The 26,640-nt window shown below is 39.1% G+C and overlaps 1 protein-coding gene across 1 annotated transcript; it reads right to left on the bottom strand.

Annotated features, from left to right (window-relative positions):
- Positions 1-170: 170 nt before the first annotated feature.
- Positions 171-25,145, bottom strand: LOC149780911 (beta-hexosaminidase subunit alpha-like). Its single transcript, XM_089936436.1, has 5 exons — positions 23,638-25,145; positions 20,739-20,849; positions 20,176-20,277; positions 1,130-1,235; positions 171-563 (listed from the first exon to the last, which is right to left on the bottom strand). Exons 1-5 carry the CDS (start codon positions 23,647-23,649, stop codon positions 175-177), a joined length of 720 nt encoding a protein of 239 aa, XP_089792562.1. The 5' UTR covers positions 23,650-25,145; the 3' UTR covers positions 171-174.
- Between the last annotated feature and the right edge of the window lie 1,495 nt (positions 25,146-26,640).

Below are 26,640 nucleotides of genomic sequence, written 5' to 3'. Positions count from 1 at the left end.
AGTAGTCATTGTTCTATGCCATTTATTCCGTTCTAATTAGTGGCCGATTTACGTCTTCTTGTAAATCGAGTATTTAATCAAAATAAGTAATATTTTTCTTTTTCAATTTTCCTTAGCTTCACGGGACTGAAGCTATTATTTACAAAACCTTATTAAATATTTCAATACATAAATTCAGTATACCAGTATACTTTGTGTGTGTGTGTCTGTGTGTGTGTACGTAGGTGTGTCTATAGTTTTCACATTTAGTGCACAATTAAGGTCATAGTCGAACCGTGCACACTGACAGTAATATATAACTAAGTCAGAGTGTCGCCAAGTGTTGCCGCGGGTATCGAAAGCGTTACATGCTAACCAGCAAATAGTGTGAACCTCGTCACCACCAAGATGGATATAGTTGTCAGGAAACACATGAAAAATTTCTCTGAAGAGGGAACGTAAAAACTCATAGGTCGTATTTTTAGAAGGATCCAAAGGTCCTAGAGGACCAAAGAGCGGTTTTCCATTTTCGTAACATTTCGTTTTGATCTCTGGATATCCTAAACCCCAGGCAAACGTATGTCCTGTAGACGAAATAAATAAATAAATAAATAAATAAATAAATATCAATATTAAGAGTTCAGTCTAAATTATTTAAAACAAAGTATAATCTGAAATGTTCTTTCAACTTAATGAGATAAATGGTAATGTACAACGTGTACATGAAGGAGTAACAAGAAAGCATGTGCGCTACGGTATGCAAGATTTATTTACCTATTTGCACGTTTTTCTAAGACTATACTAAAAATTGAAGACATGCAATTTTATTTAAATGCTCTTGAAGGGTTGTCTCATATTCGTGCGCACTATAGATATTGCATACGTTTATAATTTGAGACACTTGTGTATGTCTGTCTCGTGCTTCTACGTGAAAGTTTACTTAAAACTCTTATTCATCATCAATATAACTATATTGTATAGAAGTCACATGATTATGGTCCTTAACTTTAAGATATCAGAGGAACCTACGTATTGTTATAAATGACTCCAGTTGATTAATTGCAATATATCACATACTTTATTTGCAGAAAATAAGCGACACTTCCCCCACTCCCCTGCCCCCCCCCCCCGCTCTTTCAGTTTAATTTACCTGGAGAGTCAAATTCCGGTATGACCCGAATACCTCTGAGGCGGGTATATTCAATTATATCTGCGATGTCTTTCTGAGTGTATACTAATGTCGGATGAAATGCCCCCTGCAAAATGTAAACAAACATAAATTAGGCCGTATTATTTGATCCGCAAGTCTTACAGCGAAATATACCAAATAAGTTCCAATACTAAACAAGTGAATATTTTGTGAATAACTTTGCAAACTAGACTGAATTTAAGTCCAGACGATGTAAAGTAGAGCTAAAATCAAAATTGGAAAACGTTTGCAAGGAAATTGTTTCATACGTGACTTTACATTTTCTATTCGAACAACGCCCTGCAAGATCTGGCACTCATAGGCAATGACATAATGGTTGTTGACGTGCACGCAGTCTCTATTGTGAAGCTCTTGAGCTCTTGAATTAATAAATCAATTATTATATATATATATATATATATATATATATATATATATATATATATATATATATATATATATATATCATATGCTAGACGGGTGAATACTGTCAATGCAACCAGATTGAAGACACCTAGGTTATTAACCAGCAGAGGATATGTTGCCAAGTTTTGTTTCGTCCGTGAGAATAGACGAGGGGCATAAGAATCAATTTTCTGACGGCGTGTGCGTCAAGATAAACTTATTTGGGCATTTATTTCAGTTTCTATAACAATGTTCCAAGTAATGTCATGAAACTTGACTGTGAGTTGTATGACACTATTTTTCAAAGTCTAGGTCAGAGTGATATTAAATTATGCTGCAGTTATTATGCTAAGTTTTGCATTTAGCTGATTTTATCCGACAATGTTATATGTAGTCATAAACTTGATGGTCTATTCATCAAGGACGGTACTTTTCACCAGTGGGTAAAAATATATCACATTAAACGATTTGTCACGCTCAGATTGTTGCCTCGTGTTTTTTGCACTTAGCTCCATTTGTCTGATAATGCTGAATGTAGCCATGAAACTTGAAGGGTAAGAGTTCGTCATATTGGTCTGAAGCTCGTGTTTGTTCGAGTCTTTGCTTTTAGCTCAGTTTTTCTTATATCGTTAAATGTACAGTCATGAAAATGGATGGGTCTATTTATGTTGAAGGGTCATATCCATTAATGGAACGTACGTGTTACGATAACCTACATTTTCATGCTGCGGTGATCACATACTTTTTTCCCCAAAAGGCTAAGTTTTCATGACTTTACTGCCTGTACAGTCATGAAATTTGATGGTTTGATTCATCTTGTAGGTTGATACTCAATAAGGAAAAATTGTATACAGTGACCTATTTTTCACACACAATTGATAACGTTAAGTTTTTTCATTTAGCTCAGTTTCTCAAACACTGTCGTACGGGAGAGCCATAAAACCCAACTGGTCTATTCATTTTGGAAGGTAATACTCTCCCCACTGGCAAAAATAAGTCACACTGGCTGATATTCAACGCTCCAGCGATTATCCCATGTATTTGCAATTAGCTCAGTTTATCTGACGATTTTGTATGTATAGCCATTAAACATAATGTCTATTCATTTCAAATGGTACTATACACCGCGGGAAGTTTATGTTGCAGAGACATTTTCATGCTCGAGTTATTAAGTCTTTTTCTTGCATCTTTGTCTGTACATTTATGAAACTTGAGGAGTATTTTTATCAAAGAAGATATCACCATTACGACCAAAAGTACGCCATAGCGACCTACATTTCAAGATGCAGCGATTATGTTAAGAGTTTGCATATAGCGTTGTTTCTCCGAAACCATGGTATGTAGTTATGAACTTGACTAGTGCAAGCAGCAGAGGGGGCGAATCGGACATTTTGTCCAATCGTTATTTTGCTTAATTAATACTTTCTGCAACTCAACGATCTAGTGTCGTCAGCGCCTGGTAAAAAAAAAACGACGACGTCGTTGGGGGATCGTCCAAACGTCATTTGGTTTAATTAACACCTTCTGCGCGTTGATCCCCAGCGTCGTCAGCGTCCGGTAAGCACATCGACGACCGCGTCGATGTCATCGCCCCCTCTGCTGCTAAGGAGTTATTTACAATGATCTTACAAACAGAGTGATCACTAACTCCTCCTCTTGTAGATCAATTAGGTTATTTGACTGATCGGTAATTCTAAAATTAATTCTCGTTAAAAACCGATCATGGCATCGCATATAGACCGGATTAATCGGACTCTCAACGATTAAAAATCCCGGAGGGGCTGTTGGTGAAAACGAATAAAGGATATATCCCTGTTGAGCTTGATTTGATTGCTTGGTATCTACCTGGTAACTTCCTTCGATAACATCACACACTAGATTAATCGCTATCACCGATGCAATATTTACGTTGTATGGAGCAATATGCCTACCGCCATCTCCGTTATCGTGTTTGAGGATAGTTGATGGACCGAGAACATCATTAAGAGACTTTCTTAGTTCTGGCGCGTTGTATCCTGGAAACTTGAAATCGGGTAAATCGGCTTCTGTGATATTATACTCGGTTAGGAATTTTTGTTTATTATCATCGCTGTTAGCGGATATTATTTTAACGATTCGTTCATTGATATATTCCATGTCTGATATAAGTTGATTTAACACCTCAACGTGTTTTCGTGCTTTTGTTTTCCGTAGTTGTTCTAGTTGCAATTGGTAATTACGATTAATCTCGATAAAAAAACTATTGATATCATTTAAATTAACTGTTAATATGACGTGCGATTCAGGAGTTTCCTTATACTGAAAATACCACTGTATGGTATTCCTGTCTTGAAATATAAACCAACTGGGTAATAACGTGTTTTTTATAATAGACAAATCATCTTGATAACTGGTAATAATTTCATGATACGATTTCTCATTCGTGTGCAAGTCCTCGGGTGGATTCTTAGGCCATCCTAGTATGGTTCTTATTGAACTGTTATAAATATCAACCATATACCCCGGTGTGCTTATTTCAATCGTCGACGATAACGTCGGTTCATGAACCGTAATAGCGATTTTTGATTCTTTTCCTGTGATCGATTTTATCCTGCGTTGAAATTCTTTATTAATTTGTTCTATTTGGTATGACCCAGTTGGTATTGTAACCTCATTCCAGTCTGGGGTCCACTGGTCAACAGTGAAATCATTACTGACTTGAAAAGGCCCTAATCTGTAGTATTTTGGTGTGCCGAACACGAATATAACCGTGAAAAATTTGTATTGGCTCTCGTTTTGAAGATATTCATATACCTCATTTTCTATGTTTCACTGTGTAAATTTCTCCAGTAGGACTGCAGCAACATCCGGAATAATGATGTAACATTGCATAATACCATCATGCTCACATCATCCACAGTTGATTGCATCATTTTCTGATGCAATGCAATACTAATGCCATGCGGCTGCTGAAGTAAGTTGACGTCAGCAGTGTACTATACATGTGTAGGCCTATTATACTAATGCCAGGCGGCTGCTGAAGCTGACGTAAGCAGTGTACTATATAAAGCCCAATCAGATAGGTTCAGCATTTAAAATATTTTAGACGTTGTGCGAGACAGTTCAAGCTACTGTTACATAAAACTTATTATTTTATCCATTTACGTACAATAAAGAACAGTAATGCCTCGAAAGTGTGTTAATACCGCGGACAATTTTTGCTATATTTGTGGGGAAGTGACATTTGCCAACCAGAAGAAAAGTATCAATTCTCAAGTGAAGAAGGCATATCATCTTTACTTCGGATGTAAGGTTGGTGACCAAGACAAGCCTTGGGCTCCGCATATATGCTGTGCTACATGTACAACACAGCTTTCACAGTGGTTGAATTGCAAAAGGTCATCAATGCCGTTTGCAGTCCCAGTGGTGTGGAGAGAGCCAAGCAACCACCTAAATGACTGTTACTTCTGCTTGGTTCCTCCTCTTTCCGGCGGAATAACGAAGCGAAAGAAGTCGAGAATAGTCTACCCAAACATTCCGTCTGCATTGAGACCAGTTCCACATGGTGAGGGACTTCCTATTCCAGAACCTCCAGCAGAATATTCTCTTGATTCATCTGACGAAGACAAAGGTGAGTCGACCTGTTCTTCTCCTGGTCCATCAGCATGCAGTGATCCAGATTTTCACTGTGGTGCATCATCAACCCCACACAGAATAACACAGGAAGAACTAAATGACCTGATTCGTGATTTGGACTTATCAAAGAACAAGGCAGAATTGCTAGGATCAAGACTCCAACAATGGAATCTTCTAGAAGAAGATGTCACAATTACTGCATATCGAAAGCGCCACCAGCAATTGGAGCCTTTCTTCAGAAAGGAAAGTAATCTGATATTCTGTTCCGATATTGAGGGCCTCATGAATGCTTTAAAAATCACTCATGACCCACAAGAATGGAGACTATTTGTGGACTCTTCGAAACTGAGTCTCAAGGCTGTGCTTTTGCACAATGGAAACATTCTTCCATCTATTCCAGTAGCGTATGCTGTCCACATGAAAGAGACATACGATAACTTAAGGCAGCTACTGAATTCCATTGAGTATAACAAGTACAGCTGGCACCTCTGTGGTGATTTGAAGGTAGTTGCCCTTTTAATGGGACTGCAGCAAGGATATACAAAATACATGTGTTTCTTATGCGAGTGGGATAGCCGAGCAAGGGAAATGCACTACATGAGGAAGGAATGGACTCACAGGCAGAATGTAGCCATTGGAGAGAAGAATATCCAACACCCAGCTCTGGTTGAGGCTCAGAAAATCTTGCTACCACCCCTTCACATCAAACTAGGTTTGATGAAGAACTTCGTGAAAGCCATTGACCGGACTTTGCCAGCATTCCGATACCTGCATGAAAAATTCCCTCGACTCAGCGAAGCAAAGATTAAAGAGGGAGTTTTTGTGGGTCCTCAGATTCGAGAGCTTTTCAAAGATGACCGGTTCAACAACTTGCTGGAAGGTGACGCGAAACAAGCATGGAATGCTTTTCGCCTAGTTTCTACAAACTTCCTCGGAAATGTTAGGGCAGAAAACTATAAGGAACTAGTAGAAGACATGTTGATGAAGTATAAGAAACTTGGCTGCAATATGTCTCTAAAGATTCACTTCCTTCATTCCCATTTGGATTTCTTTCCTAGCAACTGTGGTATTGTTAGTGATGAACACGGCGAACGTTTTCATCAAGATATCGCAACAATGGAACAAAGATACCAGGGAAAATGGTCCACTACAATGCTGGCTGACTACTGCTGGACACTCCTCAGAGATGCTCCCGAACAGCTGTACAAGAGACAGGCGAAGAAATCTAAGATGTAGTCAATGACTTGATTTTTTATAGGTAGGCTATTACAGTTGACCTTTTACTATTGGAATGCATTTCGTTATGTAAACATTAATTTCTTGCAGATTACAAAAAAACTAGAGCCAATTTTGCAATTTGACTGTCATATTCGTGTTCAGCACATAAAAATTGATAAGAATTGACTAATTTTATTTCAGTAACATGACTTTTGTAAAAATTTGTTGTCCAGTGGGTCCCATCGGGTTTATTTGTCCATGCAAAAACCAGTGAGTTATTAGGTTGTTGTCCGTTAAATGCGTTCGCTCGGATATTAGGCCAACTGTGATATACTCGCAATTTTGCCAGCGTTATTTCCTTTACTGGAACCGGCGATGGGAAGTTCACACTGAATTCGGGTTTCGTTGACGTTATTGATATCATATTTGTTTGTACCGGAGTGGTGTTATCCGCGATCCGCTGAAGTAATTGAAACCCTTCGGGGTTCAGCGACATTATTATTATTTGTTGTCTTTAGTGTCTAATTTCAACAACCAGGTGGTTCCGGCTTCCAGTTGAAAATCCTCGATTTTTGACATCGCGGAGCTATACAACTGGACCATCGTGGAGAATTCAACATCGGATACGAACAAATTATCAATCGATAACGAGATTAACCCGGATAATTTCGAGTACGCGTCGGATACTATTTGATGTTTTACTGTATACTCGTTGAGTTTTTTCTGAAAACACGATGATATCTTCCTAGTGATTGCGTTGGCGACTCCAGCAACTGTTGTCATTGCGGAGACAGCGATTGGAACAGCGATCGGGGCTATCGTGGTCACCGTGGATAAAATAACACCGGCGCCAGCTACTATGCCCGACACCGAGTACACGACCGCGTCGATGGCGGTTATTTTTCTGCGGTATTTTTTTATTTTTGCACGGTATTGTTCGGAAAGCGTTTTCAAATTCGCGGAGAATTCTTTTGCGGTATCGAATCGATATTGATGTGACGTTGGTGATGCCTCTGATTCAATTACCCTGGTGGTCATTTTTATTCTAAAAGAGTTAGTGTTTTTAATTACTTAGATTCGCTGCAAATTCCACATACCATGTAATGTTTGCCCCGGCTAGATTTCTATCAACGGCATAAATTGTAAACTGTTCAGTTGCGTTCTTGTCTATAATTGTTGATATTGTATTGTTAAACCCGGATGAACTCGACGATAATATATTAAACTGCATCATTGAAACCAGTGTCAATCGATAAATGCCCTTAACAGTTGCGGTAATATTTACTGTATTCTGTGTAGGAGTCCAATCGAATGATCCATGCCGAATTGTGTATACTGTGTTGATGATGTTCTCATGAGGGATTTTTATTTTTTCGAATTGCTCTGCTACTCTCGGTAGTCCGTCTTTAATCGCTTCAACATCAGTTTTAATCGTTCCTATTTCCTGTATATGCGTGTCCACATCTTTTTTGTTCGCTGCAACCCTAGTAATGAGTGTATTTATTTCCTGTATATGCGTGTCTATACTTTTTTTGTTCGCTATAACATTAATTTTAAGTACTTCTATTTCCCCTTCATGCACGTCTATACTTTTTTTGCTCGCTATAGCATTAGTGTTAATTGTTTCTATTCTCTGTCCATGCGCGTCTACATTGTTTATGATCGTTACAACATTAGTTTTGATTGTTCCTATTTCCCGTGTATTCTCGGTCATACTTTTTTTGTTCGCTTCAACCTCGGTTTTGAGCGTTACTATTTCCTGTCCATACACAGTGATATCATTTATAGTTATTGTAATTTCTTCCGGTTTGGTATTTTTTTTACCAAAGAATTTATTAATGGCGTTATCAGCCCTGTTAAAATTTTTTCGCAACGTGTGAAATTGACCCGACAGCGTTGTAAACTCCGAAATAGTATTTTTTAACGAATCCGACACGGATATATAATTGTTGCCAAGTGTACTTATTTTTCCATTTATCGTCAAGATGGATTCACCTGATTTAAGTCGTCCGTCGCCGGTATACAACGCGATAGTGTCCTCGGCGGCATCACGCTGTCGTATTAAAACGTCATCCAGCGACACATTACTGGATTTCAATTTACCCTGGCGGTCTTGAAATATAACTATTTCGCCCGGGTCAACACTTGTTAAATTCAACATATCAGCGATTTCATCCTCAATTAGTTTTTTTATGTCGGCGGCGGCCGTTTCCGTGGATTCTTTCAGCGCCGAAACCGGTCGTCCCCAAATATCAATCATTATTATCTAATGTAATTGTCTCTAAATTTCCCACTAGTGTATTCGTTTACAACCACATGAGGTGGTTTCCGCGATGATGAAATCGCCGCGAGTACGTTCAATACCTCACGGCCGCATATCGGTGGGTCACTTAATTGCTGTGTTGGCAGCGTGGAATAAAAAACCCGGGCTGAACACGCCCGGGCTGAACACGCCCGGATATACCGCATGAACTCTTTCGGCGGGGCTAACCCGTATGAATCAAAATAGACGATCACACGCGGATCAATCGCGTACGCAACCCAATGAGTTCCCGCTCCGGAGGACCCATCGAGGTTAATTATGCCGGTTTCAGTATTCCTTGGGGCCGCCGGTAATTGATCCCTCATAAAAACACCTCTGAAGTTTTTTATCGCTAACGCGTTTGCGGCATCTATTAAATCAAAATTAGACATTGGAGTCATTGACTCCCGAGTCAATAAACGGTTCCCGGTAGTCTTAGACCCTTTCCCGAGTACCATGAATACGGGGTTCCCGGTAGTCTTAGACCCTTTCCGGCCACGGGTCGTTTTTTTTTGTAGCCTTTCCCGGTTGCCTTCTTCAATGCCATCCCCGCCGCGGTACCAACGGCTCCTAACGCCGCCGCCTTAGCCACTGCTGGTGCGGCCGCGGCAATCAACGCTGGAATCGCAGCTAACAGCGGAAATATTCCACCGGTCTTTTCCATGTTTTTAATTGCTGCGGCTGAAAAATCTATTTGAACACCCTTTTTATTCTTCATCGCATTATTGAAATGTTTTATTTGACGCGCCGTCAACGATATCTTATGATTACCACCCGCCATCTGCGACGGCTTCAGCGTTATTGTGGTCCCGCATTGTTTAGCCGACTTTGATCGTAATTTCTTGACTTGACCATCAGTCAACTCTACACTGACGACACTATACGACATTTTATTGTAAACGCGTTTTGTGCTTTCAATTACATGTTTTCCACTGGCGCATCAACGATTCTCATTCGTCCACCAACACCTTCTAGCAGCATTGATTTATCGCTGAGAATGACAGCAACCGCTCTATAATTAACATTACCCGGGGCTATATGAGCTCGGAAGTGTATATCAACGACGGATTGTCTCGTTAAATCAAGATGTTCCAGCGAAAAATAATAAATCGGATACAGGTTTTTAAAATCAAGTTGTGATATTTGCAAACCAGTGTCGACGTTTTGATCACGACCCATATACGACAGCAATCGATGGTACACACGTGCGATATGGTTGTCGCCGTAATTAAGCTGTATATCCTCGGATGGTTCCTGTTGTCCGTTTATTCTCAGCGAAACATCCCTGACTCCTAATTGATCAAATATCATATGGCTGCGTTCTTGACTGCCCAATCGTTCCCTATTCTGTAGCGCTATGAATATATGACGCGGGGCTGAAACACCCTGTTTTGATGCTAGGTGCCATGTAAACGTATCGGCGACGTTATCCTCTTTAGCATCAGTTGTTACCGCTAGCCAACTCAACAGCGATTTCCCTCCCTGTTCCATAAATGCTAACAATCGTGCTTCCGTGGTAACTGATGGAGTCAGCACCGGCATCCACAATGCCATTTTAGTTAAAATGACTTTACCGGCAGCGACGCCAGCAGTATGCCATATTGCATTGTTATCATCGCCCCTTCGCGTCAGCGCGATTGTATGCTTAGCCCCATAGACAACTTTTCTGACATTTCTGCAGAATCCAAATATGTGATGGAGTGGAATCGCGCATGAAAACTGTCGGCGTGGTCCTTGCAACATTCCTACTCGTGCTGCGAATCCCATATTGTAATTATCGTTAAGACTTTTTATAATATTGAAATTAGCGCCTGGTCTTGCTCTGCGATCTGGATTGGCTGCTTCAGCCTGTGGGTCAACTGCGGTATCTCTTTCCGCCAGCACGTTGATGTACTGAATATGGTCAGCGTTATTAGTGGTATCCTTCGCAAACATCATAGATGGGCCCGCCGATCTTGTATAATCATCCGAGTATCTCGCCAACCCAATTATCGTCGTTGCAACATCAACCTCGCGTTCTATTGATTCAATTTCTCGCCCGTCAATAAGATATCTGGCGCTCTCAAATAACGCCATGATACCGTTGTTGACGAAACCAACTCGAACACGAGGGTCATCTGCGTATGGTGCATTATCGGCGGCATTTGTCACGAGTTCTCCCTCGATTTCGATAAACGCTTCACACGGCAGAAATTATTTACTGGTATCTTGGACCTGAAGTTCAATTCGCGATCGTAGGTCGGGTTGCGCTGCATAATAAGAATAATATTGATAATCGCGGACAGAATCATCCCTGTGCACTGGGGCATCCATATCAAACGCGGGATCAGCGGTACGCGCAAACATTTTATTATTTATCATGTTGATGTTTTCAATTGCGATTTTTTCGTCGTAAATTCTTTGAATTTAAACCACTCCCCGCTATCGCGTTCATGAGCGCGTTGGTTGCCGCATCGGCGGATGGCGAAGTCGCCAACGACTCTAATTTTTCTTCCACGGCGTTATTTATTACTTTACTGACATTTGCAGGCATCACTGTCGTTGATGGCATTACCGGTGGTTTCTGTTTTTTTCTCCTGGATTTCACCAACGACATTAGTTTGTCTCGCGCGGCAGAAAACGCCCTTCCGGCAACATCTCCAATAGCACTAATTCCCTTATCACGAATAACATCAATAGCCTTCATTCCTAATTGTTTGGCTAACGGCGCTACTTTTGGAGCCATTCTTGTAAATAACCCCGCAATGGTGCTACCGAGACCATCTCCGTACCACGCGCGGTAAACAGGCAATCGCGAGTTTACCACGTAGACGAGTACTGGTTTATCATGGTTGTAGTGTATGATCATCCTTATTAAAAACACCAGTTTTCCAATTAATCATCCACGAGTTCGTCTATGAGCGTTCGATATGCATTAATGTCCATAATACCGCCTGCAAATAACCGCTTGCAAATATCAGCGGCCTCATTGATTATTTCCGTAGAGTTATTTCCGGCTCGTTTTCCTCCGATTAGTACTTCCAGCCGTGATATATCACTGAGAACACTACCAGGACAGGTAACACTAGCGTTTTCAACTAGACCACTACCACTTGGATACCCCTCTCCGCTTGTTTTTTTAGAACCAGCTTTTTTTGACGTTTTTCTCGGACTGCTCCTTTTTGCTGTTCTTGCTGTTGTAGTATTTCTTGTTGTTGTCGTATATCATAATCATCAATTCCTTTTTTAAATTCTTTATATTCCAATTCTTTTGTATCCAAGCGATCAATCCCTTTATTCGTTTTATACAACCAATTAACCCAGTCATCTCGTTTTATATTACTGTTTTTATACTCGTCTTTTAAAAATTTTTTTCTTGAATGATAGCTTTGAGCGGCAAAATTACCAAAAACCCTATAATCGTCGGATTTCAGTAATTGAGGTCGTTTTATTTGTGTTATAGCTATTTCAGTGAGTTTATCTACAAAGGAAATCCCTCTTTGAGAGGAAATTTTTTGAGATTCACCAACATCACCCTGTTCAGAATCATCAATATCAGCTAATCGTTCATACTCTCGTTGGGTTTTTATATCACTGGAAAGTTGTTTTATCCGTTGCTGTGTTTGTTCTGTCTCTGCTGCTATCTTTTCAAGTACAGGAAGAAGAGGCGCCTCTTTCCGTTCGCCCTCCTTAGGAATATCCCCATATATTGCCCGTTCTGTTGCCGCCGTAACGTCTTTGGTCGCTTTAGTTACCGGGGCAAAGAGTTGTTCGCTTCCAACAGCAAAATCGGTTTGTAGTTGCTGCCGCGTTTGAAGTTGTTCTCGGACCCTGTCTCGTAACGGTATAAACTTTTTAAGCGCCGCTAGCCGCTCTCTGGCTAGCCGAGTAGTAAGTGATTCGCCTACCATTATTGCAATTGCTCCGCAATTTCTAATTTCCCGCCGGAGGCTCCGTCTATAATCCTTCTAATATTTTTGATCTTGCTAGAAATCTCCCGGCGTCGTTCATAAACACGTCCGAGTTTTTTTCGTATTATTTCAACAGCAGTAAATAGTCCAATGAATGCATTTGCGTCATTGTGGTACAAGTTTTCATTGATCGTATGTTGTAATCGTTTTATAAAAAAGTACTCGCGGGCCAGGGTAAAACGCCCTCGTTTTGATTGCTCGTTAATAATCTCATAATCGGATAATATTTTTTCACTGTCGAGACCATCAGATAATTCAATTCCTTGATTTTTTAATTTTGAAATCTCAGTTAATATATTATTGATGTCTTCGATATTCATTATTCTTATAAAACATCTTGTTTTTAAATAAAAAAAAATTATTTTACAAAATGAAAACCCGTGTATCAACCCCGAGGTGTTCATACTTTGTTTTCTTCCGGAACAGACAATAACGTTTCACACTGTCATGGTGGCCTTGTCACGGTGACTTCGTCACTCGCTAATTTCTGTTATATATGAAAATCGAATTCTATGCCCGGTCTTTTTTGAGATCGCTGAATTCTGTATTCCTTCTGCAACAAATCGTATCGAGGCTCTACAAATGTCAAAATATCTACTGGCTTCATTCATCGACTGAAATATTTTTTCCTCGTGAGTTGTTGTATCAAATGACTTTACGGGTTTTGCTTTCTTTGGGTATTTACCGGTTTGGCCTTTTTTGGTATTTTGACTCTGCGAGACAGCTTGCAAGTTTATAAGAGAATTATCAGTCTTATTATTATTAATATGATCAATCACAAGTCCATTCTCGATTAATCCGTTAAATGCTTCAAATACCACCCTGTGAACAAGATAAATTTTTCCCCCGGCACTAAACATCAAATACCCCTGATTACTTACGGTACCAACTGGGTTTTTTAGTCTGCGGTTTCTAACAATGCCGTCGCGAGATGCCTCGTAATTGACGAGCAAGGGGTGAGGTCTGAACTCTTGGTCCATTTGTATAATAATACTATTTGTCTAATTTATTATTTGGTTTAATTATGAATCTTTCAACGTAGTCTTGGGGGGTTTTGATGACGAAATCGGCGGTGGGGTCAATGACGGCGTTTTTAATTCGCTTGTCATAATAGCGTTTTAGTTCCCTGTATCGCTTTCCGCCACAATTAATACATAACTGCGATTTTCCTCTTACACCGACGTGGCAAATCAAGCACGGGAGGGGACCAAGAGAACCATTACGAACGCTTTGTAAATGGTACCCGCAGAATTCACCTCTACATGATTTATTGCACGGGGTTATCGACCCAATCATCAACCATTTGCAGTGATTCATTATACTATATTCTTTCATTTAAATACTTGTTTTAATTATATGGATGAGTTCGAGAGATTGGCAGCAATTAAGCCCCGGAAAAATATTAAGTTCAATCTCGATAGAGTCCTCAAGGACACACCAAAAGCGTTAATAAACGATAAAACCCTGTTGAGTAAAATACGCGATTGTATCAATGAATTCAAGCGTGATGGTGCATCTCATAGTTGGTCAACATTTCGAATTGATGGTGTTGTTGATGCTACCATGAACGACAACCGCGCAGCAACGATAATATCACAACTTGACGGTAAAAGGTATTTCTTCAGAGTAAAATTCATTGTCCGGGTGGAATCAGGCGATTGGATCATGCGTGATAAATTTGAACGAGTTCTCAGCGACAAGAAAACAGTCACTGTCAGCCGCGACTCCAAGCCGGGGTTGTTAACCGGAATTGATAGACCATACTATGAACGAGCGTATCCTGAAACAGCAGTTGTTTATGGAATATACCCGTTAAATAAGAAACCTGATATCGGAAAACTGAAACCGATGAAACAGTCAACTGGGATAAATTGTGTAGCAGAACGAATAATAGAGCATTTTACAAATGCATGTCGAGGAAACAAATTGACTGATTTACGACGTAGCAAAATCAACCAGTGGGAACTAACCGTAAAAGAGCGTGGAGCAACCATCAGCGACATAGCGAGATTAGAAACATCGCTGAGATTTCCAATAACCGTTACAACGATAACCGGTGAAGTATTATACGAATCGAAGTATAAATCGAAGGGAGCCCCAATCAAAATTATTGATCATAACGAACACGCATGGACGCCCGCGATCACAATATTTCCACGGGATAGAACAGTAAAGTATATACCTGAAGAATTCCTGGGAGAACAATTCTCCAGGGATGGTTTTCTCGCGGAGAGGAAACTATTTGATGCTATTGCCTACTTGTGTAAAAACGACCCTGTATCAGTGTGGTTACTTCGCAGCGCTGAAAACGATGCGGATACCTTTGATCAGTTTGTAAGACCAAACGGCGAATTATATCGCACTGAAGCATTTCACAACAGGATGAAAAAAACCGCCATAGAATTTGAGGAGCATGATGAACAACTGCTAACAAATTGTTTTACGATTCCATCGGTTGTAGCTCATGTTGCAGCAAGGAAAAATGCGTGGAGACCAACGCGCAAGGAATTTCTGCCGGATGTACAATCCAGTTGTTTGGAGTATTATCACGGTGGATTATGGAACACTAAATACAACCGCGACGCTATGATCTCGGTTGATATGGTTGCCTGTTATCCAGCGAGTTTTCTCGGGTATGGATCCGCCGCCGAGTACTTTAGACGATTTGGACACCCCAGTCATGAAATGACTCGTGTTGCTATTAATGGACCACTGCCTGATTTTGATTTAACCGGATTCGCTCGCATAGTATCATTTGAATTCGCGGCAGGACTCCATCGCTGTTGCTATATTTGGATCGGTAGACACATGGCTGAAAAGAAGTGGCTGCCAATAGCGCTGCTACGGTATATGATTGATTGTAGCATGCTAGTTTCGTTGATTGTCAGTGACGCGATTATATCATACCGGGCACAGACTGAAGTCTGGTTACCAGAACCGGAGCGTCTAGATAGCATAATTGACGAGTCCAGAAAAAACATTGATGCCGACGAGGAATATATCATCGAATGGTCCAGGAGGATATTTAACCAACGAAACCGCGAGGCAAAAGATCTCGGTAGAAGAATAATCGGTAAGTTCACACAAGGTGGAAAAAACTGCGACTACAAACGATATTGCTCACGGCTGATTATAGATGACGCAGAATATGATTTCGTAATCAAGGACGCAGTGGCAAAAAATAGATACGTGAACTGCAAAACAGCTTTCTTGTCCAATGGAACGAGGTTGGGTACAGTTGTTACCTACAGCGATGGAGACAGCCCGGCGTATCCACATTTGAGGGCGTCTATGCTGGGTTATGCCGCTATCAATTTATTCTCGATGATAAATAGATTCCCCGATACCGCGGTTAGAGTAGCCGTTGATTCGTTTTATATTGACGTAGCGTATAAGGGAAACGTAGCCGAGTTTACTAGTCCGGACGAGAGTTGGGGTACATGGAGAATTAAAAATGAAATACGACGCGATTATTCCCCGTCAGCAGATGTCACCGTTGAGAACAACTACTTACGCGGTGATAAATTGTCAGAATGGTCTAATGCACCATCGTGTTCTGATCCAATTTGTAGACACAAGACGGTTTATTTAAGCGGCTGTGGCGGGTCAGGAAAGACGACTCGGGCAATTGAATTATTTCGAACGCGGGCAAGTATAATCGTGCTTACACCGACCCATAGACTAGCGCGAGAGATAAAACAACGAAATGTTGACACCGTTACTTATCACAGCTTTTTTCGATACAGCGGCGGTGAGTGGACTCCTGATCGAATGGGTGAAAAATTTATTCCCGACATTATCATCTGGGATGAGATATGTACTGTTTCGTTAGATACTTTACAAATGTTTCTTGAGTGGTTGTTGCGCGCGAATACAGCGGTAATCATGTGTGGGGACCATGGCCAACCACCACCATTTGTCGGCGAGGGTCCACATGATTGGTTGAGCGGGTTCGTGGACTATTATGAAGAAACCGATACTGATTACCGAGCACTTGATGAACAACTGCGCGAGGTTAAAAAACTAATCAGATTACAGCCGGATAGAGTTCAGTGTGAAATAATTCGCGAGGTGATTCCGGAAACGCCGTTGAATGAATTCTGGGAAACATGGAGACCAAACGATTTGATTGTAGCGAGTAGAAAGATAGTCAGAGACACACTTCAGCGGAAGTTGTTTACGTTGCATAAGGAAAAGTTTCCAACGCGTCCAGTGCCGTTATGTTATAGACCCGCGGACACACGGCGGCAGAACATTGAAGTTAAAATTCCAGCCCCGACAGCGTCGGGAACAAAAAAACAAATTCTCGTGCTGAATGATATCGTGCTCGTTGATATCGGTGTCGTCGAGGACGCGCTACGTGCTGATAAATCCCCGTGGACGCTAGGATACGCAACAACAATACATTCCTCGCAGGGACTAACCATCACGGACACAATTGTTTGGATAGTTGATAATCGCATCGAATGGTCGAATCTAGTCTATCTTGCAGTGTCCAGAGTACGAAGGATAAATCAGCTTCGAAGAATTGTTATTGACGAAGCCACCGACGAAGCCGGCGACAAAGTCACCATCGATGCAAGCGTCATTGATAGAAAACTCTCGGGTTACTGCCAACAGGATAAAAAAACAGCGGCGTTTTGATATTGATGCCGAATTAATAATCTCGCTACGACAACAACAGAATAATCACTGCGCGAGTTGCAATTGTATAATGAGTTGGCGTTATTCGGATAAAGACACTCGCCAATTTACCGTGGATAGGATCGATAACAGTCTCGGTCATGTCAAAAACAATGTGAGGTTGACCTGTCTTGAGTGCAATAGACGCAACGGCGCTAGTTAAGACCACGTGGGGGCAATTGAGTATCGTTAGGTATCACTTGTAGTTGCTCGCGTGTAAATCCGCGCTGAGGAGCAGTTGAATCCAGTCTATAGATCGGTGGTCTACCAGTTGATCGTGTTATCGTTGATATGTTATGTGTGGTAACACTCCAAATAGGATCAGTAGCTCTTTTTTTACCGCCTTCAAGCTCTCCTGGTTCATATAGATATCTAACAGTGACATCGCCAAGAATCGGCTTGGAAACGCTATTTATTTTTGATTTTCCGGGTATATACTCGTATTTAATCGCGTCGCTGGGCTTCATGTTGATTGCTCGGGTAATCTCGTTATTTAACGCTGCAATTACACCTGGCAACCTTTTAACCCATTCACGAGATCGTTTTTCTTGGATGAATTCCTTCGCGTATTGATATCCAAATAACCGTTCAGCGAGAGTCCGATTGAATCGTTCAACAATTGCCTGATCACGATGTAGCGCAGTATGACCTCGTCGTATCGCGACGCTATGATGTTTCAGCGTTGATAAAACAGCGCCGCGAAATTCACTACCGGGATCAACTTGTAATAGATTTGGCCAGCGCAGAGGGCCTCTTCGATAAATTCTTTCAAACGCAGCGGCTACTTCAGTTGCCGACTTTGTTTTTAACGGCTCCGCTTGTTTGTATCGACTCGCAACATCAACTACGGTTAACGCGTATTTGTAACCGTTGTCATGCGGCAGAAATAGTATATCAGCCTGATGAACTTCATTAGGTACGCTGACATCAAAGCGCGAGAAGTTGATTTGTTTAGGCGGTGGTAGATAGATTTGCCATATAGCCTGTTTGGATAACCAATTAGCCGCAGTGGTCTTTGTTACCTTTGCAGCGCTTGCAAGCTTACCAATTGCGGCCTTCCCCTTCCAGTATCCTCTCGGAGAATAATAGATGGATTCCATGTTGTTATTATAAACGCTAGCGTTTTCAATTACCAGCGCGAGAAGCTCCGCTTCCAATCATTAATTTACCTTTCATAGCCGATTTTACCAACCATGAGGCCAATTTTTCTTTGACGGATTTATCAGGAATAGCATTTAATGCGTGAATTAATTTTACATCCGCGATATGACGCTGTTGCAGATCGCTACTTTTGTAAGCAACATCATGAGCATGACACGCCTTATCGATAGCGTTTATTGGATACTCACCGGGTTTGGGCTGATTTTGATCATCGAGTCTAATATCTAATCGTGTTCCGGGGCCACAGTAGTTATATCCTGGGAGGTGTTTTTCTCCTGGATACTTTGCCCACGGTGTTCCGGGGAGTTTTGCCAATTTGGCTGCGATGTCACCTCCTCGCTTTTTTTTAAAACATCTCCGGGTCTAATAGAAATAAATCTAAATTTCTTTGTACCGCATTGTACACACTTGCCAGTAAGGGCCGATCTGTTATTTCTTGTTGTAGCGGTTGTCATATCATTTGTGCCAGTACGTACTCTACACTTCACACAATATAGATCCATAATTTATGTATAGAGATATGAATATAATTGATTTTTCGGCGACTAAAACAAGAGAACCAGTTAAGCATGTTGCAGCGTTACCAAACTCGATCCGGATGATTATCATCGGACCATCTGGATCCGGCAAGACGCAATTGTTACTCAATTTAATAATGAGATGGATGAAGTGGGATAAGTTGTATTTGGTTGCTCCTAGCGTAGATGATCAACGATGCTACGAGGTGTTGAAAGATTTCAACGAGAATGCATCAGCGATCGCTAAAAAAAATGTTATTGAGTTTATTACGGATATCAATGATGCACCGGGTATTGATGATATTGATGGCGACGTTAACAATCTAGTCGTGTACGATGATGTTATGTTAGACAATCAAAAAAACCCAGCTAGGATATTTTCCAGAGGCAGGCATAAAAACACTGACGTGATATATGTCACTCAACGATACACTCAGATTCCAAAAGTAATTAGAGACAACTGTAATATTCTTGCTGTGTTCAACGGCGTTGATACACACACGCTACGAAATATTTGGCAGACATGGTGCGGCGGTGACATGGACTTTAATGTTTTTCGAAACTTTTTTAGTCATGCTCAGTCGACCCCACATGGATTCGTAACGATAAATTTACATGATCCTCGGACACGATATCGTATCGGACTTGACCAAATATTCGGTTAGTTGTAAATAATTTTCATTGTAAGCAGCAGAGGGGGCGATGACATCGACGCGGTCGTCGATGTGCTTACCGGACGCTGACGACGCTGGGGATCAACGCGCAGAAGGTGTTAATTAAACCAAATGACGTTTGGACGATCCCCCAACGACGTCGTCGTTTTTTTTTTACCAGGCGCTGACGACACTAGATCGTTGAGTTGCAGAAAGTATTAATTAAGCAAAATAACGATTGGACAAAATGTCCGATTCGCCCCCTCTGCTGCTGTGCATTCATTTTTAATGAGTACAGTTCATAGCGGACAAAAGTAGGTGTCCGTGATTCATTTATTAATTCCGCGAAATTCTTATTTATTTCAGGGATTTAGCTAAAACCTCTGCAAACAAGTACCCGAACTATTGAGATATTTATACAGCCTGTCTCTTTCGTGTGTACATGCACGAGTGAAATATATAGCATTTATACACGTAAGGAGAGAGAGAGAGAGATTATTACCTTTTGGCTTAATTTAGGAAGAACTTCGCTTTGATAAGGAAATGAGTTGTCATCCACTATGTGCCAGTGTAGAACATTTAGCTTATTTTGGGCCATGGATTCCTGTAAAATAAAGTTAATAATTCCATCTGGATATGATACTGAATTCTTACGTGAATTCGTTCCATGGCAGTAAGGTTAGGCAAGTAAGACAACTCTTTTATCCGTTATGTAGTTTTCCTCTTTTTACCTACAAAGCAATGTGGTTGTCGTTATGATGCACATATCTGAGCAAGTTAATTGACAGTTCAAAGTTGTTAATGATATAAGCATGTGCATGCCTAACGTCATTAGACACATAAAATAGTGTAGCAAACATGTGGAAATGTTACTGTCACAGAATAAGGCAAGAAATTACTTGGTTTCGCCTTATAACGATTTGATCTCGACTTCAATTACACTGATCGTAGTCTGCATATTTGTAACCCCCGACGCTTGAACATGACATGAGATACATCTTCATTTGTAGACAAAAACATAAAAAGGAATTAGAGAACAAAAACAAAAAGAAACAAACGTCTTACCCACACCTCAAAAAGAACTTCCTTGAAAATATAATGCCGTGCAGTGTCAATTAGGACGCCACGGTGCTGAAATCTAGGATAATCCTTGACACGAGTCTCTCGAATGTAAAGCTGGAATTATTTAAATTTACCATGAGTACTCTGGTAATTATACTCATAACACTCATTAACTGCAAACTGCATAGAACCATATATGCTGTTTGTTCTATTTCTACGCTGTTTGTTCTAATTTAATCACAGCAAAAGAAAAAAGTTACATTTTAAAGCAGGTATCATATCATAAGACACATTTTCTTCACTTACTTTCACTAGTTTGTGGAATGGAATTAACATATATTGTGTGTGTGTGTGTGTGTGTGTGAGTACGTACGCCTTGTCAATGATACCATGAGATTATAAACTTTTCATTAAAAGGAAACAAGGCTTCATTTTTTTAATGAAAAATGTATACAACGAGTGGTATATCATTTATACAGCGTACATAATGTACATATATTTTATTTATATCATATACAAATACATACATTTGCCTTTTGAACGGAGTTGAGATTTACTACCACAGGCAGCTGTGTATGGACCTAGTGAATGAATGAACTCACATCTCCGAGTGTCTCCGCTACAAAATGTAGTTCTATGCCTTTTGTGGATGTTCTCAATCACCACTGTATATCAAAAAGTTGACTGTTTTCTTTTTTTAGTTTCCATATTTCTTCACATTGATTAAATCAATATAATACACACTTATGATTAAACATGAAATATGGTTTTAATAATAAAGGTAGAGCACTAGAAACACTTGGTTAGGATCGCCATTCACGTGAACGCTAAGCCGTTCACCTACCGGTTCATGGAAAGTAGTGTGGAATAGAAACTAAGGGAAAGGACGAACCAACAAGAGGTAATTACAATATATTAATATATTTACAGTTGGTCTAAATCATTATTCTGCTTTATTAACAGCACCACCGACCACAATCTCTCTCTCTCTCTCTCTCTCTCTCGTCGGTTTGACTTAACTTTTACCATCATTCCTAAGTCCAGAGATATCGCTGGATGACACAAACTAAAATCCACTACGTTCGTCATTTCATAGACCTCCCGCATACGAGGCGGACGCTCTGAGAGAGAGGCCTTTGGAAATTTTCATATTTAATTAATAATAATCGATTTTTAGAACATTATATTATGTTTAAGAAACAAAAACAAAACATGAAATACACCAGTCTGTGTACCACGTAACCGAGGAATTTGCTATATAATGTCGACGTGGTTTGCAACTTTGCATCATTGATAAGCACTGTAAATAAATCCCAAGGAAAGTGCACACGTATCGTTACGACGAACCATATTATTGTAGGTTACTTGGTGTAATTTATATTTCAAGGTTGAAATCCAACCCAAATTCCTTTTCTCTCTCACTCCATATTTCTGCGTAGTTTCTCCGTTATGCATGGGGGGGGGGGGGAAACAGAAATCAGAAAGGATTGTGATGAAAATGTGTACCATATTACATTAATTTAGAAATCGAGGATTATTAATACTTTTTATCGTTATTTTCATACGTCACTAATGAATAATGTGTGAATGTTTATATAAGCTTATTATTGTGTCATGGGCGGATCACCATTTTGATATAACAATAGTATTGGTATATCAAACTGCTGTATAGCAACACTTGCCATGTTATTTTTAATATATATATATATATATATATATATATATATATATATATATATATATATATATATGTACACATACATACGCAGATAATTGGGAAAAACAAAGTACTAAAAAAGGCAGCTTGTATGTTATATGTAATGGACAGATGGAAGGAGGGAGGGGAACTATATCTTATTAATGATAAGTAGATCAATCTGATCCGCACACCTACACCCTACTGTTAAAAGCCTGAAATGAATTGTCAATGTGCGCTGGGTCCATATATATATATATATATATATATATATATATATATATATATATATATCCAAAAACAGTTATTGCTTACTGAGATATTCACCTGAATATGAATCCATGGTTCATATCCATGCTGATTTCAAAGTCTGAACTATACTATTCACGAAGACAGCATGCAATGATCAAACCTTGTATAGGACACGATCAACAAAGAAAATATGTATTTGTCAATGCCTCAAACGTTGGGCATATCTCGCAACCATGAAACGCTGCACAAGAGGAAATATGTATTAACTAAACTCCGGATCAAAAAGCAGTCAATGTGCTTTGGAATGAGATAATATCCAGGATATTTAATTGCTATAGTAGTTATTATAGGCTATTAAGCAAATTTGGAGAATTATTTAACAGAAAAGTGTCGGCTGCAAAACATAATTTTATTTGTGCATAGGTGTCTTTTCTAGTCTTCTTGGTTCAAACCGCTTGGTTTCAATGTTCTAAGGCGGCGTATCCAGTAAGATTCCTTTTCATTTCTGGTCTGCGAACTCCAGTTGCGGTTGTAAATAATTCTCTAAATTTGCTTTAAGCCTACAATGACTACTTAAACAATGAAATATCCGGGATATAATTTGCGCTTAATCAAATTTACACAAAATAATAGATGTCGTTATGGCTCATCGATTTCTAGGTCAATACAAATATTTTACAGTATCAGCAACAAGCTGAAATAAACTAGCTGAAACATAATAAAGTTAAAGGTTTGTTTCCTGTAGAAACAGGCATGTAAAGTTTTGCAAACATAAACGTATTTTTGTTTTATTTGTTTGTCTTGACTATGTTTTGTATTTGCCGTTGAAAAAGACTCATTGTAGAGTCGAAAGCGCTCATGCTAGTTAGATACTAGTTTCGCACTGTTTTGTGTATACATATATAATATATGTAAATAGGTCTTGGTGAGAGAGAAAGAGAGAGAGAGAGAGACCTTTCCATCCATCTGCTTGAAGACCAACTGACTGAAGGTCTCGAGACCTCTTAAGGCACCCCAGACTTCAGGAGCGGATAATTCGACCTTGCCGTTATTAACATATATTCTGTCTGAGTGGAAGGTAGAAAAAATAGAGCATTATTTATTTTCCAGCTTATTCTTGTGGCAACTCTACATCAAAGTAACAAACAAGGATTTAACGCAGTTACAACAATTAAACATAAGTATACATATATGTATACATGCACGGAGATCAGAGCCCGTTATTAATTATGCAACTACAGTAGTTTACGAAACGTGTGAAACCATTTTATTATTTCCGGTCCAAAACTAAATAAATTGCGTTTTTAATATATCAAATTCAGTTTAACTTCGTAAAGATAGCGACCTTTCAAAAGGACAGATCAAGTGAAATTCAGACATATACTATTTAAAAACATTTTCATTGTTTTATTTGTTACAACACCAGACGCGATTTTTAATGCACGCTTCAAATATGTCTAAGATATATGGCGCTTTTATCATATATCTTTCGGCAAATAAAAGTCTTTCCAACTTGCACCGGGTCATAAAGGACGTGTTCGTCGGAGAATTCATATTTATTATATGCTCATATTTTTCTCCGTTAACTTTCCATTGACAGAATCTTTCAGTATTTTACGATGCTGAACTCGCGCAGATCTTCATATTGCACTCATAAAGAAACTACTTTGTATTGTAAACAAACAGTGGATACATACGCCAGCAATTTTGATTTGTAAACAAATCATGTACACTCATGTAGTAGGCGGTTTACGTTTTGGTTGATTAAATTTGTTTCTGAATGAACTGAAGCAGATGTTTTGTGGACTGCCACATACCAGCTGCTTTGCTACATTCCGCGTTAACGTTTTTGATACAATATGTCGGATTTAGGCGGGCGATGGACGGCAGATTTCATAAAATTGCTGGGTACCTACAAATAACATGCAAGTGATAAGGCATAAACTATCTTCTTTAGCTGGTAATAAGAATGGCAAAAAATATACTTACAGTTTTACATCCTGAATTTCATCAAAATCTACGTCCTTAGTTCTGCAAATCCGAATTATATGAGCCATGTCATGGGTTCTCAAGCTTGATTACACATTTCGAAATTGTACTGTACTTTCGACTACATTCCAAGTGAAATTACAACATTCTTACTGCACTCAAAATGAAATAAACATATTCCATAGCATCTTTTTGGTAATTGCAATTGAAAGACTTCATATTTTTCCCACATTATGATTTCAAACATTCATGACAAAACAGAAACACACTTGCAGATGTCAACACGCTTCTCCCTCGCTGCTTCAATCCGATGTATTTAATGTAGAATTATCACAAATAAATTCAGTCCATAATCACGAAATTTCGTAGAATCGACAAAAATACCAAATTCTATTCGTTCCAGATCAAATGGAAAAGTTGTTGTAACGTGCATTCATTCACAATATGACTCCAAATTTCAATTTTAAGTAGACCAAAACGCTATTTTCTTTCGAAAGTTATGTCTAGTGAGCGACCAAGTTCAAATTTATCTGGGCTGAGTTATGTGCGCATTATTACAGTTCTTGTGTAATGATGAATACTTGTGCATTTAGTTTGGAATACAGCATACATTCAATTACTTTGTTTCTTGTAGTGTATTTTGTTTATAGGATTAAGCCTTAGGTAGAAAAAGAAAATGAGCATATGATAAAAAGGTTACTGCATTTGTATAGGAAAATATAGACTTGTACAAGGATGTACAGCTTTTCCATCCAAAAAACTCGTTCATATTTTCCCATACAAATGCAGTAACCTATAAATACTGGCAAAGAGCATCGCAAAACCCGTATGAATTCAGACTGTACACTTTTGGAATCCATCGATTCCATTTTCACTATCACACGATTATGGTACGATTCTGACAAGAACAAAACATAACAGTAAAATGTTATTTACAGAAGTAATACTATTTTTGACTGGATATTCACAAAGAAAATACAAGAAAGAAATAAAATAATAAAAAAAGGAAAAGTTTTGTATAGCGCAATCTATTACGATACGTCTCAAGTGAGCTCTCAAAACGCAAATATACTTGGTTAGAACTAAGGAATCCAGTTAGTGACATGAACAAGTAGATCAATAATGAAAATATGCGCCATCTTTATTGTTGTCAAAATTATCTAACAGAAATGTATTCCAGATATAATATTTTTTTAAAGTAGGTATTTGCTTCAAATCGGTGAAAACTTTAGTGCTGTGACTAAGTAATATATACTGTTGGGTTAACGTTACATCGGTACAATACTGGCTATATGATGGCGACTAAAAGTAGTGTTAGAAAACAAACATGTTGCGTCAATACAATACTGGTTAAAATGAAGATAAAGGCTTAAACAAGCATTAAAAAAGTACTAAACGATAAAAGTTAAACTAACTTAAATTAATTTAAATAAATTTTTTTAAATTGGAAGAAAATTTAAGTGAAAGAAAAACGTAAACTGTTGTCAAGAGTTTGCGAAATTAATGGCGGTAAAATATTACTTTTGTTAGGTACCATATAGCCAGTGTTGTGCTGACAATAAACGTGGATTTAAACCTTTGTTGCTGAAAGTTAAAAGAATCCCAATTTAACAGAAAATACAACCAAAAAGAAAAATGACCTAACTGTATGCATGTCATAATGTTTATAAAGCTCATGAAACCATTTCATTATGGTCCTAAAACCAATACATTGCAGGTCTTTCCTCCTCATAAATAACATTTAATTTAACTGAAAACAAAATTTAAAAGCAAATCAGATATAATTTCTAAATCATGAAGAAAAAAGATCTGTACTCAAGCAAACTGTGAAATTCCGACGTTTTCGTATCAGCCGTAACCAACCCTTTCTTGCAAGTCTTAAATGGGTGGCAGCACAGTCTTGAAAAACATTACTATTATATTAAAGGAATGGAAACAACAGTAATGAATATTTTAAATTTATAGCCA

This window comes from Sinohyriopsis cumingii, chromosome 16, assembly GCF_028554795.1.
Source record: "Sinohyriopsis cumingii isolate HCF-2022 chromosome 16, ASM2855479v2, whole genome shotgun sequence".
Classification (NCBI taxonomy): domain Eukaryota; kingdom Metazoa; phylum Mollusca; class Bivalvia; order Unionida; family Unionidae; genus Sinohyriopsis; species Sinohyriopsis cumingii.
This window is presented reverse-complemented; position numbering and strand designations above follow the sequence as displayed.

Coding starts and splice junctions, on each gene's coding strand:
- LOC149780911 (XM_089936436.1), bottom strand. Junction 20,278..20,738: donor AAGTTCTTTTTGAGGTGTGG/GTAAGACGTTTG, acceptor TTTATTTTACAG/GAATCCATGGCCCAAAATAA. Junction 1,236..20,175: donor TTCCTAAATTAAGCCAAAAG/GTAATAATCTCT, acceptor TACATTTTGCAG/GGGGCATTTCATCCGACATT.